The sequence below is a fragment of the Malus sylvestris genome, chromosome 1 (genome assembly GCF_916048215.2).
Source record: "Malus sylvestris chromosome 1, drMalSylv7.2, whole genome shotgun sequence".
NCBI lineage: Eukaryota > Viridiplantae > Streptophyta > Magnoliopsida > Rosales > Rosaceae > Malus > Malus sylvestris.
This window is the reverse complement of record NC_062260.1, coordinates 16692379-16710263: the sequence shown is the minus strand read 5'-3', so window position 1 is coordinate 16710263 and position 17885 is coordinate 16692379. Positions and strand designations below refer to the sequence as shown.

The 17885-nt window shown below is 39.1% G+C and overlaps 4 protein-coding genes across 7 annotated transcripts; 3 read left to right on the top strand and 1 right to left on the bottom strand.

Annotated features, from left to right (window-relative positions):
• Positions 1 to 357: 357 nt before the first annotated feature.
• On the top strand, positions 358 to 3108 carry LOC126623298 (transcription factor MTB1-like). Its single transcript, XM_050292149.1, has 2 exons — positions 358 to 668; positions 860 to 3108. Exon 2 carries the CDS (start codon positions 946 to 948, stop codon positions 2785 to 2787), a length of 1842 nt encoding a protein of 613 aa, XP_050148106.1. The 5' UTR covers positions 358 to 668; positions 860 to 945; the 3' UTR covers positions 2788 to 3108.
• A 3909-nt stretch (positions 3109 to 7017) lies between these two features.
• LOC126629749 (protein DEFECTIVE IN MERISTEM SILENCING 3-like) lies at positions 7018 to 10654 on the top strand. Of its 4 annotated transcripts, XM_050299868.1 has the most exons (8): positions 7018 to 7230; positions 7308 to 7411; positions 8507 to 8597; positions 8821 to 9064; positions 9384 to 9575; positions 9648 to 9968; positions 10056 to 10260; positions 10407 to 10654. In XM_050299868.1, the coding sequence occupies exons 2-7, from the start codon at positions 7391 to 7393 to the stop codon at positions 10210 to 10212; spliced, it is 1026 nt and encodes a 341-aa protein (XP_050155825.1). In that variant the 5' UTR covers positions 7018 to 7230; positions 7308 to 7390; the 3' UTR covers positions 10213 to 10260; positions 10407 to 10654. The 4 variants fall into 4 exon arrangements, with proteins under 4 accessions (XP_050155825.1, XP_050155831.1, XP_050155815.1 ...); XM_050299874.1 differs by lacking the exon at positions 7018 to 7230 and having other exon boundaries at positions 7239 to 7411; positions 10059 to 10260; XM_050299858.1 differs by lacking the exon at positions 7018 to 7230 and having other exon boundaries at positions 7239 to 7411.
• Positions 10655 to 10848: 194 nt separating this feature from the next.
• LOC126629740 (uncharacterized) lies at positions 10849 to 13840 on the bottom strand. The gene is made up of 4 exons (XM_050299849.1): positions 13384 to 13840; positions 12754 to 12859; positions 12311 to 12401; positions 10849 to 12148 (listed from the first exon to the last, which is right to left on the bottom strand). The coding sequence occupies exons 1-4, from the start codon at positions 13681 to 13683 to the stop codon at positions 11206 to 11208; spliced, it is 1440 nt and encodes a 479-aa protein (XP_050155806.1). The 5' UTR covers positions 13684 to 13840; the 3' UTR covers positions 10849 to 11205.
• A 1357-nt stretch (positions 13841 to 15197) lies between these two features.
• Positions 15198 to 17155, top strand: LOC126614013 (cytochrome P450 703A2). The gene is made up of 2 exons (XM_050281645.1): positions 15198 to 16118; positions 16324 to 17155. Exons 1-2 carry the CDS (start codon positions 15198 to 15200, stop codon positions 16960 to 16962), a joined length of 1560 nt encoding a protein of 519 aa, XP_050137602.1. The 3' UTR covers positions 16963 to 17155.
• The last annotated feature ends 730 nt before the right edge of the window (positions 17156 to 17885 follow it).

Sequence of the window (17885 nt, the reverse complement as noted above, 5' to 3'; positions counted from 1 at the left end):
TGTGACCCTCTCTTTTTAGATCTCTTTGTCTAGTTTAAGTCGTAAGATTTAACATTTTTAAATCTCAAACCAATCACCTTTTTGAATCTTAAAGAAAATTGTTTTCAAGAAATATTCTTAAAAAATGTTTTGAGAAATGATAAAATCTTCAAATAAGATACCAAACAAACCCTTAATTTTTAATTATTTTCAAATTTCCCATTCTTTGACATGTGCTTCTCATTTGTCAAACGTACACACACAAGAATCTCTGCCGACTACTTCTCAAACCCCGAAACCGAAAGCTTCAACCACGGTTCAAAATTAACCCCAAATCGGAGCTTTTAACCACGGTTCACTCGTGCTGTCAGGATTTAGGAGGAAGAGAGTCCAACAACAAAGAAGACAGAAGACAAACGTTACAAAACCCAGTTTCTAATTCTCTCTCTCTCTCTCCACCCACCACACTTTTGCTTTTACACGAAGTTCACGAACCAAAGGCCGCACCTTTTTTTTTGGTATTTTTTCTGGGCTGTCGTTATTGTTCGTGACATCGCTGCCTGTTTGGTTTCCGAGAAATTTTTTGTTTTTTCTCACTTTCCGGGAATGGTTGCTGTGCCCAACACTCTTCTTTCTTCGCTGCCTTGCGCAATCATCTCCTCATGATCTCATTTGTTTTGCCGAAGCTGGTGTGTGTAGTTTTTTCCTAACCCTTTGTGTTTTCTGGATTTATTTTGTTGTATTTTTGCTGGGTTTTGGTTTTTACTTAGAATTATCGGCTTTTGAGATCTGAAATTGTAGTCCTGGTGGGAGTGTTTGATTTTGTTGAATGTATAAAGATTTTGTTTTAGTAAAAAAAGTTGGGATTTTTCATTTTTAGGTTGTATTTGGGGCTGAGATTTGATCTGGTGTTTGAAATTTTTAGCTCCATTTTTGTACGGTGGTTGATTTTTCTGGATTTTGGAGATGAAGAATGAGATGGGTTTAGGAGGAGGGGTTTGGGATGATGAAGATAAAGCCATGGTTGCTGCAGTTTTAGGAACCAGAGCTTTCGATTACTTGATTTCGAGCGCGGTTTCCTCGAATGAGAATTCATGTATGGGTATCGGGACTGATGAGAATTTGCACAACAAGCTCTCGGATCTCGTGGAGCGTCCGAATGCATCGAATTTTAGCTGGAATTATGCCATTTTCTGGCAGATTTCTAGGTCCAAGTCTGGGGATTGGGTTTTGTGTTGGGGTGATGGTTCTTGTAGAGAGCCTAAGGAAGGTGAAGAGTCCGAAACCAGGAGGATTCTCGGTCTTAGCCTTGAGGATGGGACCCAGCAGAGGATGAGGAAGATAGTGCTGCAAAAGTTACACAATTTGTTTGGGAGCTCAGATGAGTATAATGGTGCTCTTGGATTAGACCGGGTCACCGATATGGAGATGTTCTTGCTTGCCTCCATGTATTTTTCGTTTCCAAGAGGAGAGGAGGGTCCTGGCAAGTGCTTTGCATCTGGGGAGCATGTCTGGCTCTTGGACTTGTTGAAATCAGGGTCGGAGTATTGCGTTCGATCGTTTCTTGCTAAGTCTGCTGGAATTCAGACCATTGTTTTAGTCCCAACAGATGTTGGTGTAGTTGAATTGGGTTCAGTGAGATGCATAGGGGAGCGTTTAGAGTTGTTGCAGTCCATAAGGTCACTGTTCTCTACACAGTCCTCGCACATGAGGGCTAAGCCAGTGGCAGGTGTGCCGATGATTGGAAGGAGGAGAGATGAAAATGTCCAACTAACGAATCTGAGCCCTGTGGAGAGAGGGGAAGTAGTTCCCAAGATTTTCGGGCAAGATTTGAACTCAGGAAACTTAGTTCGGCCTCGTTATAGAGAAAAACTTGCTGTTAGAAAGTTGGAGGAGAGGCCCTGGGATGTGTACTCAAATGGGAATAGGATTGCATTTTCAAGTCCTCCAAATGGTATTCATGGTTCAAGTTGGCCGCACATTCACGATGTGAAACAGGGGAGCCCAACTGAGATGTATGCTTCTCAAAGTCCGGTGAATAATTTACAGGAACTTGTCAATGGGGTCAGGGATGATTTTCGTCATAACCAATATCAACCACAGAAGCAGGTGCCGATTCAAATCGACTTTTCAGGGGCCACTTCAAGGCCTTCTGTGGCTCCCCGGCCCATTGGTGTGGATTCTGAAAATTCAGATGCTGAAGCTCCATGCAAGGAAGACCAGCCAGGCACAGCTGATGAAAGGAGGCCACGGAAAAGGGGTAGGAAGCCTGCAAATGGAAGAGAAGAACCGCTCAATCATGTGGAGGCAGAGAGGCAGCGGCGGGAGAAGCTAAACCAGCGGTTTTATGCTTTAAGAGCTGTTGTGCCCAATATATCCAAGATGGACAAAGCATCCTTGTTGGGAGATGCCATTGCTTACATCAACGAGCTCCAGGCGAAGCTTAAAGTCATGGAAGCAGAGAGGGAGAATCTCGGGGGCACTTCAAGAGATGCTTCGGCCTTGGGGGCTAGCTCAGGTATGGAAATTCAGAACCAGGCACCTGATGTGGATATTCAAGCTGTTAATGACGAGGTTATTGTAAGGGTGAGCTGCCCTTTGGATTCACACCCTGCATCAAGAGTCATCGAAGCATTCAAAGAGGCACAGATCACGGTGGTTGAGTCAAAACTTGCATCAGCAGACGACACTGTGCTCCATACATTTGTTGTCAAGTCTCAAGGATCGGAGCGGTTGACGAAGGAGAAGTTGATTGCAGCATTGTCCCGGGAATCCAACTCGTTACATTCATTGTCATCAGTCGGGTAGTGCGAGCAATGCAGTTAACATAGTCCATAGGTATAGTACTGAAAGAACCCATTTAAAAGTTTCTTCAGATGTTTTTGATATACAGCAGGGAATCCAAAAAGGAATAGCATTGCTAGCTAGAATTAGAGACAAATAACTACTTAATGACCAAGTAGGGGGGCAAAATCTCTCTGATTATTTTATAGCATACATAGTTTGTGATAAGTATTCTTGCAAGGTCGATTACATTTGTAAGTATAACCGACCCTCAAATTGTTGGTTATGAAGAAACTGATAGATTTATTTTGTTTCTTAAATCTTAGTTTCATTGTTTTCTCTCCATTTGCATTCTTACCATCCATCATCACTACTGTTTTTTTTACTGGATGATATCGTCGATATATATATATATATGTATATGTAGTATATTCTTCTGCTGTCGGAGGAGGATTAGATGAATTCTTACCCAGATTCGACATTTGAATTCAGTTATCTTGTTAAGGCTTTTGGCCCTCTCCTTCATTTTCCTTTCCTTTTTGAATTGTGAATCGATACGATGAATAACTGTGATAGAAAGTTTTGAGGGCTTCTCCATAAAACTCTTGGTTGAATGCATCTGAAACTTAGAGAACTAGTTTATTTTCTTCTTGCTCTTCTTCCAAATTTTGGGTTCCCTTGTTATCTCTGTGGGGATTGTAACCCATTATCTACCCCTCCCAGTATCTCTCACATCCCGTGATGAGTTGACAAATGACCTGATTTGAGAGATACAGAAAGGGAGATAACATCCGGTTACACCTCAGATTTTTGCCATTTCCTCGAGGGCGGAGTTGATTTTTGGAGATTTTTCAACAGGAAAAAAATAGACGCGTGTTCCCTTGTGCCATGTAATTGCCAATTTTTCAATATGGAGAAAAAAGTCGTAAAATTATAAATGTCAATTGGTGGGGATGTGACAATACGTGTGAAGTCTTGTGGTTCAGGGACAGGAGCAGAGGTCGACTTTTGGTATGCAGATGTTTCGTGCTTGTCGCATAATTGAGGTAACATGCATTGGTGTGGTGCCTTCACATCCCCTTGTCCACATTTTCCTTGTTTGTTCCTGCAATTGTAACTGCTGTCACGGGTAGGTGACCTCAACATGCTTTTCACAAGGGGCAGCTACTCACAACTGTTTTTGTACATATTTTCAGCATTGAAACTACTGGATGCAGCTGCATTAACCAAATGTAGGAACATTCTTAGATTTAGTTTCTCAATCTTTTTCTCACTTTCCTCGGTGGAGATTTTTTAGTATGCTTCCGAGTTTATTATACACTAAGATTTTTTATTGTTAAATCTTTGATTTAGAATCCAATATCAAAGATTTTAACTGCTAAATACATCGAAACATAATAGAATTCTGATATCGGCAAGTCGAAGTGAGATTTGCATAAATGCACATGAAAAGGAGCAAAGGAATAGATCCTGTCCTCCAAATTTAGGCCATCCCTTTTCACACTTCTACTTTCTATAAAGAAATTGAGGTGTCTAAACCTTTACCATAAAAGAATTTGAGGAGAAAAAAAGCAAGAAAATTGAGGCCAAGGATCCAATAAATCAGCATACATAATTAGCAAAAAAACTTATAAGAGTAAAAGAATAAAAGTCACTTGGGTCTCAAGAGTAATAGATGAATGTGGTCCAAATGGTACCTGAGTTCTACAATTGGCTTGACCGGTGACCAGTGAAGCAGATTTTGACCGAAGGCAGGTGCTCCATGTGTGCTGAAAAAAAGGCCAAGGACTATGAAGAGTTAAAAGAAAACTTAGAGAAAAAGCAATGACAATGACATCAAGGGGAATTTTTAGGGTGCTACTGGTTTGTAATATCTATTTTGAATGTTTAGTCGTTGCATTCTTGTTGTTTCGCTTCTAAATTGCACATTCAATCATGCATTGCTTTGGTGCAATGTCATACGCAGGAGCACAATAGAATTTTCAAACATTGTGACTAATCACGTCGAGAATAAATAATTTTAATGAGAAACACTCAAACAATAATCTAACAGGTAGGTGCAATGATAATAGCAAAGTTCACGAGAATTTTTTTTCAAAATAGATATTAAAGTGTGTTTCCTTTTCACTATAATATCAAATGCCATCTTCCATGGTTAGGGTTAGGAATTTGGATAAATATGAACCCTAAAACACACACACCCCTGCCCACTTTTGTGCTTTTATGTGCCTAACTTCTTCTGCTTTATATATAATAGTATATAGATATGTAATATGTATGGTTGCAAAATGCAAAAATACTAAAAACATGTGGCCAAAAGTGGAGGATTGACAAGAAGTCCAACTGCACATGTGTTGTTTAGGCATTTCCTTCTGTGCCCACTTCTCTTCGGCCTTTGCAGTGTTTGCCCCAATTTTGGAACTTGCTTCTCTGGCTTCCTCAAATATATTGAAAGTTCCAAAATAACAAAAGCATGTCGTTTGTGGTGTGCTTGTAGCATTTTTAGAGCATTTAAAAGGCAGTGCATGTCATGTGAAGATCGTGGTGCATGAATGCTGGTTAAGTACGGACCAGGATCCTCTCCTGAGCAATTCCCTAGGGATCTTAGGAATCCCGCAATCTTGTCCGTTTATTTTATATCGTGCGGTCAGTTTTCGTTAGGTACTATTCATATTTGAATTTTAAAATTTAAATTTTAAATGATTTCTGACCACACAATATACGATGAACAGACAAGATTGCGGGATCCATAGGATCCCTAGGGAATTGCTCAGGAGAGGATCCTTGTCCGTTAAGTACATTTGTTTGAAGTAGTTTGTGTAGGGACATGCTTATGTATGCAACTCCCTTATGCATCACTCACATCACGCGATGAGGACCAAGGGAGGGGAGTTGCATGAACTTGTGAAAACTTACGTGAAACGATTCATACAACTCATCTGTCTATCGATCTCATAATGTCGAAGTTGCACTGATCTTCTCACTATCACTCTCTATCGCTATCATCACGTGAGTAGAAAGAACGATTAGGAGTTTTAGAAACCCGTAAATGGCAAGTTTTCCTCCTAATTATGTGGTTCCACTTGATAAAAACAAATGGAACCTTCTCAATTCCATCATATGTGTCCTGGATAGTCGTAGATTATATTCACATGAGAACTTGTAGCTTGAATTCAATAGTCAAATGCATGCATGCCTACCACTGGTCCACAAGGCAATTGGTTGAGAGGAATAAAGAAAGGGCTACCAAGTATTTCAGAGATATTGAAGATTTTGACTGATTTCATCCAGACTTTTACTTGGCAACCAAGTTGATACTTGACAATCAAGTTTCATTCTTTAACTTATCTGCCCCGTTAGCGTGTTTGAACTGTTTCCACAGTCTGAAAAAAAAAATATCATTATCTTGATGCTAATTACACTTAAAATACTAAACACTTAAATACAACATGAAAATACCAATTTTCTTTCAAACTAAACAAGGATAAAATTGACCCCAAAAAAATACGCATTTTGAGTTCTCTCATAAGGAGGACACATTAGCATCTCGTGCGATGCTATAATCTCGTGCGATACTATAATATTGTATTATTGATAGGTCGAAACATCATTATAACAAACATCACGATGATAGTAAACACGAACCATAGAAATTACTCTCTTTGGTAAGAGTTACGACCTTATTAGGATTAGACTAGGCCGAGCTTTCAAATTTCAAAGAGTTGGTCAAGTAGAAAGCGACAAAAGTTTAGAACCATGAAGAGAATGTTCGAACGACCCATGGCTCAATATGCAGAGTCCAGGCCATACCCATTTTAAAAATGATTGAATAAAAGCCTAGCCCAATCATAGGGTAGGGCCCCTAGACATTCGGAGACATATGTTGCAATTAGTTATGAAATGATTAAAGGAGAAAATAAACTTATATTTGGAGATTTTTTTTATTTTTTATTTTTTAACAAACGATATTATTTAAACTCCATCAAAACTCGAAAGTTAATAAATGATACTTGTTCGAAGCAAACCCTCCTAACCATACTTATTCTCACATTAATAAGCTCTAATGATCACTAAATTCTCAGGAGGATCCTTTTTGTGAGGATCCTAAGATCCTCCAATATTATTCATTCATCGTACATCGTGCGACGATCCTGTGTCACTAATTTCATTGATTTGAGCGTTTTAATCTCTGACATGATCTTGCAGCAATGGATGCATTGATTTTTCTGGATCAGTCTGTCCCTGTTAGCATTGCTTACAGACCTTTGTCTGCAAGTATTTTTTCTTTAAAATAATGCTCTTCGTCTGTACGAATATTGTATCCGTAGCTTTTCATGAATACTAAACCCTAAACTATTTTTTGAAAGCTCCAAACCCTAAACTGTTCTCCTAAAAAAACATAAAATAAAAAAATAAAAAAAGCCAAATGTTGAAGGAAATTTGAAAATGTATAAATTGTGGGAGGAAGTACAAAATTCACAACGTACTTATATGGCAGGGTGTTTTAAGAAAAATGCCAACCAAGTTTCGGAAAACCCACAAAGCTGCCATTCTGCTTTGATCTGCCCGAGACCTCCAGAGAGCAAAAATCAGAGAGCCGCTCTCAGTCAGCTTCATCGCCGCCGGCATGTATAAACCGAACCACCAGGTTATATCTCTGCCACATTTTGTTTCTCTTATTTCCCATTTCTCCACTGCTTTCACTCCTGAAGCTTGCTGCAGCACAAACTCTCAATTTTTACTGTGAACTGGAGTAAAAGCTGTAGTTTTTGGATTTTTAACTGCCCAGAATGTTTCACTATAATTTTAAGCTGTAAATTGGTCTCGTGGTAGAAAAAATTTCTGGGTATTTGCCAGTTTGAAACATAAATGTGCATAGAGTTCCAAAATTTGGGATTGAGTCATGCTTAATTCTGATAGAGAGAGGGTCCGACAACGCATATGTGGGTCCCATCTTTATCAGAGACCTGTTACACTAGATAGTAAAAGTAGCATTTTTGTTTGGGATTCGTTTATTTGACTGATTTTGTTATCTTTTGGACAATGTAAGGTGATTTATTTACATGGTATGTAAGCCCCGATAAAATTTGGAATGTAAGCCTCATTGCATGGGTTTTGGTTTAAATATATAAAAAAAAAATGGAATATTGGTGAGCAAATGGAAGGTGAATATATACATTCACCGTCTAACGGTCAGATATGGCCAGATATGATATTCTCTCCTTTTGGTTGCATATATGACCGTTAAATGGTAAATGTATTAAATAAATGCCAAATCCGAAAGGTAGCATGGTGTAAGAATGTGGGAATGTAATGTGAATTTGTGATATGTAAAGTTGTGTGTATATATATATGTGTTACTGATCCTTGAGTTTGAGTCGTCGTTGGATATGCACAAGTGATTGCTGCAATCGTCTGCTATATGGTCAGCAAATGGAAGGTAAATATATACATTCACCATCTAACGGTCAAATATGGTCAGATATGATATTCTCTCGTTTTGGTTGCATGTATGACCGTTAGATGGTAAATGTATAAAACAAATGCCAAGTTTGGAAGGTAGCATGGTGTAAGAATGTGGCATTGTAATGTCAATTTGTGATATGCAAAGTTGTGTACTTATTTACTGATCCTCGAGTTTGAGTCGTTGTTGGAAAAGCACAAATGATTGCTGCAAACTTCTGCTATATGCTGAATCGATAACAACCAATTTCTCATTAGTTCATTTTAACAAATTCTTCAGAATAATCTAGAAATCAAGCGGCACGAGGATAATATTAAGTTCCTTCAGAATGAGATAAACCGCTTAGGTGAATCTATACTGGAATTGCAAGGTAAACCCCCTCCCTCCCCTTCTACTTATCCAACCAAATCGCATTTTGAAGTATGATGCTTTCGGGTAGGGCTACTCTTTCTTATTTTATCAAAAGGTTAAAGTTTTGTCATGTTGAGTATGTTAAACTAGCAGGACATTACTGTGTTGTACAAAATTCTTCTGTTCTTTTATGTCTAGTATGTTCTAGATATGACACTACCAAACCTCGCATGTCTTTCCAGGTAGTCTTGCTAAGCATCAATCTGCCAATGGTATTGTAATAACAAATGAAAATGGTCCTACTGCTGAGGAGGATGACCAAATATTGCGGCACGAAAAATCTGCGGCTGGTTTATTGTGCAGGCTGAAACTGTTTGAATCACAGCATGCAACTCAGGCTTTGAATTTGGCTCTGACAAAGGATGTGCTGGGTATTGTTGGCATTGTTGCCACACTTGGCAGAGTTGACGATGACAACCTTAGCAGGTCACATTTTCTTATTATCCATTCCTTTCTCAGTAATATTATTAAACAGAATGTTTTCACTGGATGAAGTCAAAATTTCTTCAGATCACATTTCTTGGTTAGAAGGTTGTGTTGTTGAGTTCATTCCTGCATATAATTCCTGATTTAAAAAAACCACTGGTCTTGTTTAGAACAGACAAATTATATGCCAAGCTAGTATGTGGGGTGCATATGAGGCCTCTTGAAGACCAATGGCCTGCTTTTATGATTAATCTTTGACCCATAAAGGCCATTATTTACAATGTTGTCTGACATGTACTTCCCTGTAACTTTGAATTAGGCTTCTCTCGGAATACTTGGGACAGCAAACTATGCTAGCGATTGTATGCAGGACAAATGAAGCTGTTATGGTTCTAGAGAAGTATGATGGGGATGGGACAATACTCACCAGCGCCGGCATACATGGTCTAGGAGCTTCTATTGGGAAGAGCATAAAAGGGCGCTTTCTGGTCATATGTCTAGATGAATTGAGGCAAGAAACCTGTTCAATGTTTTCTTTCAAGTTGCTATTACTTATTACATTGTAACGGTTGTTTGTTTTTAGTCTATATGTTGGGGGGTTTGTAGCTGATGATCCACAAAGGAAGCTTGATATTCCCAAACCACAGCTACCAAATGGGGAGTGTCCGCATGGCTTTCTTGATTATGCAGTGAACGCGATCAATCTGGATAGCAATAACTTAGTTAATGTCACCAGCAGCGGGCATGGTCTCAGAGAGACACTATTCTATAGTCTCCTTTCTCGCCTCCAAATATACAGAACCAGAGCGGAGATGCTTCTCGCTCTCCCATGCATAAATCATGGAGCACTGTCTTTAGATGGCGGGATTATCAAAAAGAGTGGCGTGTTCATCCTGGGAAGCAGGTTAGTTTGGAATTAAAATAGAGCTCTCGAAAATTTAGTCTAATGGTAAATACTGATTTTTCTTATTAAAACGTTATCTACTCTCAGTAGAGATATAGAGATCAAGTTTCTTGCAAAATCTGGAGAACCTAGTATGACTGTAAACTACGACAAAACTGAGGATATGATCAAGAAGCTGAAATTGAAGCGAACGCATGTTACCGAGGATATGCAAAGAGAACAAGAATTGTTGGCCTTCGCTTAAGTCAAACTTGGCACGAAAAGTGTGATCCGAGAATTTTCCTTTTCGCAGGTACCACCCGAAGGATCTCTTGAGAACCGTAAAATAATCCATGGGCTTCTGTCGTTGCAAATTTATCCATTTATACCACCATGATTGGTGTCCTGAACTTGCCATTATAGACTGAATGTTACTTTTTCTTGTATTGGTTATAACAGATGCTGGCCAAGATGGCAGGCATCGGCAGATTGGTCGGTTTTTAGGCCATGATGGCGGCGTCAGCAGATCAGCTGGATTGTTTTCTGTGTTGATTTTCTCCGTCTGTCGCATATCAGTTGGCTTGAGCCTGTGCTGTTTTCATCCTCAAGCCATGTTTTGTTTGTGTTGTAATCTTAGAAATTTTCGCATGAAGAATAAATACATTCAGGAAGGTCGGTATTTTTCGCCTGATTGGATGCATCTCAAACCCTCTGTACATTTTCGTAACTCCGTTTTTATCGTTGAAGCTCCAACTTTTACTTTCTTTTCCCTTCAGTGTCGTAAAAATCACTCGCATGACAGAAGACGAGTTCTTGTTAGAGAAGCACTGTGTAAACAATGCGTATATAAGAATTTACAACGTCAAACCTAGATGAATCTCAAGCACCTGAATCGACAATCTTTTCGGAAAGAATGGTATGAATTTACAATAATTTGAAACAGAAAGAACGTGCGGTACAAAATTATGATCGATTTCAAAGCCTTGCTCACAAGAAGAACATGTACTCTAAAGCAGACTTGGACCTTGTATCAAATTCAACAGAACATGACCCTCAAGGACCGTCTTTGGAACTATAACACACTTTGTACTTGCCAACTCTATAAAGGGTAATAATACTGTTAGTAAAAATGAGATGGGAGGGGAGCTCTACGGAAACTAGCTATTCCGCTGCCCTCTCAGACACGTTGAACTCCGCTTGTAGGCATAGATCCTTTTCCATCGTGCTGCTTCTCATTAGCTTCCTGTCATCTGCCTTCTCAGACATGTTGACCTCCACTTGCAGGCAAAGATCCATTTCCCTCGTGCTTCTTATCATTAGCTTCCCAGTCATCCTTCCTGCTACGATAACGACAATGCAGAGCGATGTGCCCTTTCTTGCCACAAGCATGGCAAATAACTCTGCCATTTGTCTCCACTTCTTGCCTCTTCCATTGCATGCTTCGTGGCTTCATATCTCTTCGCCTTGGTGCAGATTTCCCTGGCAGATCGCTCGTCAGGTTAAACGGTACTCTATGGTTATCCCCAATACGGGACTCCTCTTCAACCTTCAAACGATCCATTAGCATTGAAAACTGTAGATGCTCCTCGCGCAACAACTTAATGTACACATCCTTCCAAGATGGGGGGAGTTTGGAGATGATGACACTGACATGAAATTTTTCCTCAATTGTCATCCCAGAATTTACAATGGAATCGGCAATTCTATTAAATTCCATAACTTGCTCCAAAATTGGTCTTCCTTCGAGCATCTCAAATTCGATGTACTTTTTAACTAGAGTTCTATCTGTTCCAAACTGCTCATATAGATACATATGTTTTAGATCTTCCCACAGTTCTCTAGCAGTCATAGTTTTCTTTGAGTAAAGATAAAACAGATCATCAGATAGAGCATTTAATATTCTGCGACGACAAACTAAATCATCATTCACCCATTTCTGTTCAGCAGCCTTTGAATGAGCAATTTCTTCACTAGTTGCTTCCAGGCCAAGCAGACTGCTTGGGCGTTGCTGAAACAGCACATATTTAACCTTTAATTGCTTCAACAGAAGCTCCATCTGTTGCGCCCAGAATGGGTAGTTTTTCCCATCATAACGGCTAGTCTCAACGGTAGCAAGTTCTTGAGGAGCAATATCATTCAATGAATTAGACGTGTCTTCAGCTTGCTTACCATGTTCAGTTTGTTTACTCTCAAGTTCAGATCTGCATTTGTATTATTAGAAGTCAGTCAACCATTTTACAGCGACAAAATAGTTATCGAGGAGAAGCCTACAAATCCACTTGCTCAAGATAAAGCAGAATATGAGAAGAGGTTTATTAAAATGGATTGAACATTTATTCAATTTATCAACAGTTTACTCTCACCTTAACTTTGACTCCAACTTTTTAATGGCTTCCTCTATTGCAGGGACGCTCTTTTTGAACGTTGCCCATTGTTCGACCGGCAAACTAATTCCTGAAAAGATATTATCAATACTCACTACCGAAACAAAAGCATTGGAAATAGAAAAAATACAAGGCATTAATTCCAACCCAAATCTAATAGCTTTTGCAATGTGTGCACATTTGTGACGTGCAGAGAGAAGTATGGAGAATGGATTTCAACACAGAACATACGTGTGTGCGATCTAGCAAAGCAGCGGATGTTGTTAGGACAATAATCAACTCAATATTTAAAAAACTTATCTCTTATCAATAACAAGGAGACCGATGCAAATGATGAATTGTTTCAATGAGACCAGGGAAGAAATGTAAAGCAGTTTCACCGTAGATAAATTAGATGCAACATTTGGCTGAAAGGTGGTCACCTCTGGGAGTACAAATTTGCTTTCCATCTTTTTGATAAAAATCTCTAATTGACACGTAAGTTTTCTCTTTGAAATCGTTAATCACCACACTTCTCCTGCTGGACAGCTAATCAAACAAAAAACTTCAGATCAGAAATCGAAACAGACAGACACACGATATGATGAAAATACAAGAAAACACGCAGCTCAGAATTTTCTTAATCCGATGAATGTATCCACTTCAAAAACTCAATTTCTCTTGCCTGTTGGCCTGCATATTTCCATAAACCTTACCAGAATCTAGTGTTCTAAACCTAAACAAATGTTTTCAAAGATGAATCAAATGTAGATGGCGGTTAGGCCAGTAGATCACAGTAGCGTATGAAACCCTAAACCCTATCCAATTAGAGTAGTTTAGAATATCGCCTCGTAAAAAGAGAAATGAATCAAATACTTAGCAAGAAAACACTAAATTTCAATCCTTTATTCACATTTGAGAGTAAAAATCTGTAAATCCTCAAACCAACTAAGCCAAATAGTTACATTCACCTCACTTTACTAAAAACTCACCTAAATGCTAAAACTGATTAATAAAGATTCAAACTTTTCCCACACTTTCTCAGTAACCAAACACAAAAATTGGGGTTTTACCTTACAAATTAGACGGCCTCCGTCCTCACTCGCCTCCTTCTTCAACCTCGCGCCCTGCTCTTCTCGCACATTCGTCTCCATGGGCTCCTGCCCAGCGTTCCCCTCGGGCTCCGTGCCCGACAGCAGAAAACTTTCGATCACGCTTCTCACGAAGCTCTTGTGCTCAGTATCCGATAGCTCAATTCCGAGTTGCTCCGAGGTCATCTCTCGGACTTTGAACTCAGTCATCTCCTCCAAATTCGTTTTCTTCAGTATACACAAAACCGTTTCTTCGATTTTCCGTAGAGTGTCGGAATCCATTTTTGCTTGCTAATTTTCTCGGGAAAATTTTTGCTGAGAAAATGAGGGGAAGGAGTTTTTATTTTTGAGGTTAAGTTGGGGAGTGGAGGTGGAGAGTTCACTCCGATAGACGGGCCAGGCGACGTCAAACGACTCCGTTGGGCCTTAAAATATGAGAAGGGTAGGGTATTATTCCTCCCTCATTTCTTCTGACAACCTTTTTAAGTTTTTGATCGTCGGATATAATTAATTAAAAAATATTAAGAAAAAAAAATTAATAAAAATGTATGAAAAATAAAAATAGATGTGTGAATATCAATATTTTTATTCTTTTTGGTATAATTTTTGGGCTCGGTTGGGATAGAAAGCTTTCGTCATAAGCGATTTTGTTACAAATGTTTTTTTTATTACACATTGAAGTCACTTTAGATCATGGTATAATGATATTACACTAATATCTTCATAAGCAATCTCTATAAATTGTGTTTTGATAAACAATTTTATGTGATTATAAACACCTAATATATTCATAATCAATCTCACATAAACTGTGTTTTGATAAGCGTTTTAAGTGAAAATATTTTTGAAACTAATCCTTAGAAAACTGCACATGAATCCTATAAAAGCACTTGAAGTGATTCTTGCAAGAGGCACCTGTGTTTCTTGCAAAAACTATTTCAAGTTCTTTTCGAACCCAATAACATTTTTTAATATATAAAATCGCTTTTAATCATTTTTAAAGTATTTCCAAACAAGTTCACGTAGTTACAAAATGTACAAGATCACTTGACTTAAAACTTGTACATGCACAAATTAGTTTAAATATACTTCACTCAACATGTCATGTGGTGTATATTCATTATGGTTATAATTTTAGAGTATAAGTAGTAAGTTCGTAAGTGAATTCGTAACACATCGGCATATCACATTATATTACCGTCAATACACAAACAATTGGTAGGGTAGGATGAGTGCTTTTGTTTGATAACCAACTCACTTGCAGAGTTAAACCAAAAACAAAACATGAAAATATACTCGTGCTTGACGACCTTAAGACATAAGTTTGCCGACCTCGTACCTAAATGAAAGAATAATCAGGTATCGGAAAGTTAAGAAACATGCAAAGGTTTATGAGTTATGTTTTATCGTATCGGAACATATTACCTCACGTGTGAAGATCAATGACCACACATTCTCCAAATTGCCCAATTAAAAATTTTCACATATTACGCTTCAAATTTCATTACGCGTGATGATGCCTGTAAAGATATAAAAAGGTGTTCCACATCAAGAAAGTTTAAGCTACCGATACACTCCCTAATTAGTCTTAAACTCCTAATTTTTCACCTAATTTAAAGGCTCATATTCTTGGCACTCTTATTTTCTACCTCTAATCTACTACCAACATATATGCATGTAAAGAGCATGCTTTGACCTAAAAATTTTGTTCTCCAACATTTTCCCTTCCCATTGATTCCTACCTTATATATATACAAACTATAATCTCAAGTTTTGTTCATATTTCAATTTCCTAGATGGATTTCAAAACCTTTATTTTTGCATCTATTTTTACCAGCATCATATACCAATGGCTAAAATGCAGATTTGCACCCAAGACCAAAAACCTTCTTCCTCCGGGCCCACCAAGATGGCCCATCTTAGGCAATCTTCTTCAATTGGGCGCACTGCCCCACAGGGACCTGGCGTCTCTGTGCAACAAGTATGGGCCTTTGGTATACCTTAAACTTGGGAGCATTGATGCAATCACAACCAACGATCCAGATATAATCCGAGAAATACTTCTCAAACAAGATGAGGTCTTTGCATCAAGGCCAAGAACCCTAGCTGCTGTTCATCTAGCCTATGGATGCGGTGATGTGGCACTCGCCCCTTTGGGCCCGCAATGGAAGCGAATGAGGCGGATATGCATGGAGCACTTGTTGACGACGAAGCGGCTCGAGTCGTTCGCGAAGCACCGGGCGGAGGAGGCCCAACATCTCGTTCGGGATGTCTTGGTCGCATCCCGGACAAGTAAGGCTGTGAACTTAAGGGAGGTGTTGGGTGGGTTTTCTATGAACAATGTGACTAGGATGTTGCTTGGGAAGCAATATTTTGGTGCTGGGTCAGCAGGCCCACAAGAGGCCTTGGAGTTCATGCACATAACCCATGAGTTGTTTTGGCTTTTGGGGGTGATATATTTGGGTGATTATTTGCCAATTTGGAGGTGGGTGGACCCATATGGGTGTGAGAAGAAAATGAGGGAGGTGGAGAAAAGAGTGGACGATTTTCACACCAAGATTATTGAAGAACATAGGAGGAGGGCAAATGAGGAGAATGGGAGGGGAAGTGGAGAGCAAGATGGAGGAGAATTGGACTTTGTTGATGTCTTATTGTCTTTGCCTGGTGAGGATGGGAAACAACACATGGATGATGTGGAAATCAAAGCTCTAATTCAGGTAATACTTCACAAATTGTCGAAAGAATTTTGTTAATATCAATCGTGTCAGAGCAATTTATGCCTACTGATCAAATATGGGTCCCACATAGTTAGCAATTGTTCGTGCAAGTGAGTGACTGATCATAGCACACTTCGTATTGATATTTTTTTTATATTTTTTATTGCCTTACTTTTAAATGAAAATGTATTGTTGGGTTTGTTAGGATATGATAGCCGCTGCCACTGACACGTCAGCCGTGACCAACGAATGGGCAATGGCGGAGGTGATCAAGCATCCACGTGTACTTCGTAAGATTCAAGAAGAGCTCGATTCCGTTGTTGGTCAAAATCGAATGGTCAACGAATCGGACCTCCCCCACCTTAACTACCTACGTTGCGTTGTACGCGAAACCTTTCGCATGCACCCAGCGGGCCCCTTCCTCATCCCGCACGAATCCCTTCGCGCCACATGGATCAACGGTTACTACATACCCGCCAAGACACGTGTCTTCATCAACACTCATGGGCTGGGCCGGAACACCAAGATATGGGACAACGTGGACGAGTTTAGGCCCGAGAGGCATTGTCTGGTTGACGGGAGCCGAGTCGAGATTAGCCACGGAGCCGATTTTAAGATCTTGCCTTTTAGTGCCGGGAAGAGGAAGTGCCCCGGCGCGCCGCTCGGAGTGACTCTGGTTTTGATGGCTTTGGCTCGGCTTTTCCATTGTTTTGATTGGTCACCGCCGGAAGGGTTGAGGCCTGGAGATATTGATACCCAGGAGGTTTATGGTATGACGATGCCCAAGGCCTGCCCTTTGATGGCCATTGCTACGCCTCGCTTGCCTAGCCGTATGTACCATTAAATAGTAATGCAATATTTCATGTCTCACTTGTGTAGTATAAGTTTAATTAAGGGAAGGCTTTGTTGCCCAAACAAATAATAATTAAGGGAATGGTTAAGGACTTAGGAACCCAATCGCTTGTTTACTAATTTGTGATCAAAATGAGAGAAATTGAATTGAGAAATAGTTGGAATGGGAATGAGTTCGAACTGAATTCCTGTTGAAGCTGTTTACTTAAATTTTTTGGAATCGGAGTAAAAAAAGTACTGATTCTATATAAGTGTTTACTAATTCACTAGTGACTCGTTTACTAATTCGTAATCTCTACTAATTAATAAAACACTCATTGTCAACTAAAATCATATAAAATTACTAGTTTAACTTAAAATAGAACATGAATAAAAAAATATGGGTCAGAAATGTAATTTCACACAACCAAATTTTACTGTTTTTTTTTCAAAGTCTTACATACATATAATCTTAACATATCTCTAATTAAAAAAAAAAAAGATTTCCCACTCCTTCATTCTCTATCCCTCTCTTCCTCTATCCTTCTATTTCAAAAACAAAAATAAAAAATTTTGTCACACACTTTGTGTGTGCCCATATGCTAGTTAGAATGAGAGGAATTGAATTGAGAATGAGTTGAAATGGGGACCAGCTAGTGGCTTCGCTAATGCAGTCTACTTTTTCGAGAGGTCGCCACCTTTCTGGTGACGAGAAAGATTCACAGAGATAGTTTAGCTTTTTTATAACCACTATCGTACGATCTACTAGCATCAATAATCAAAACCGAAATGTATCATCTGAAATACTAACCTGTTATTCATCATCAACTAGACCATCCGTGGTGGTTGTTTGTCTTCTTTTGTTCAATAGGATATGAAAAGATAAAAATCCATTTTCCTTACAAAGAAAACGGAAAAAAATGCAAAATGAAAGGG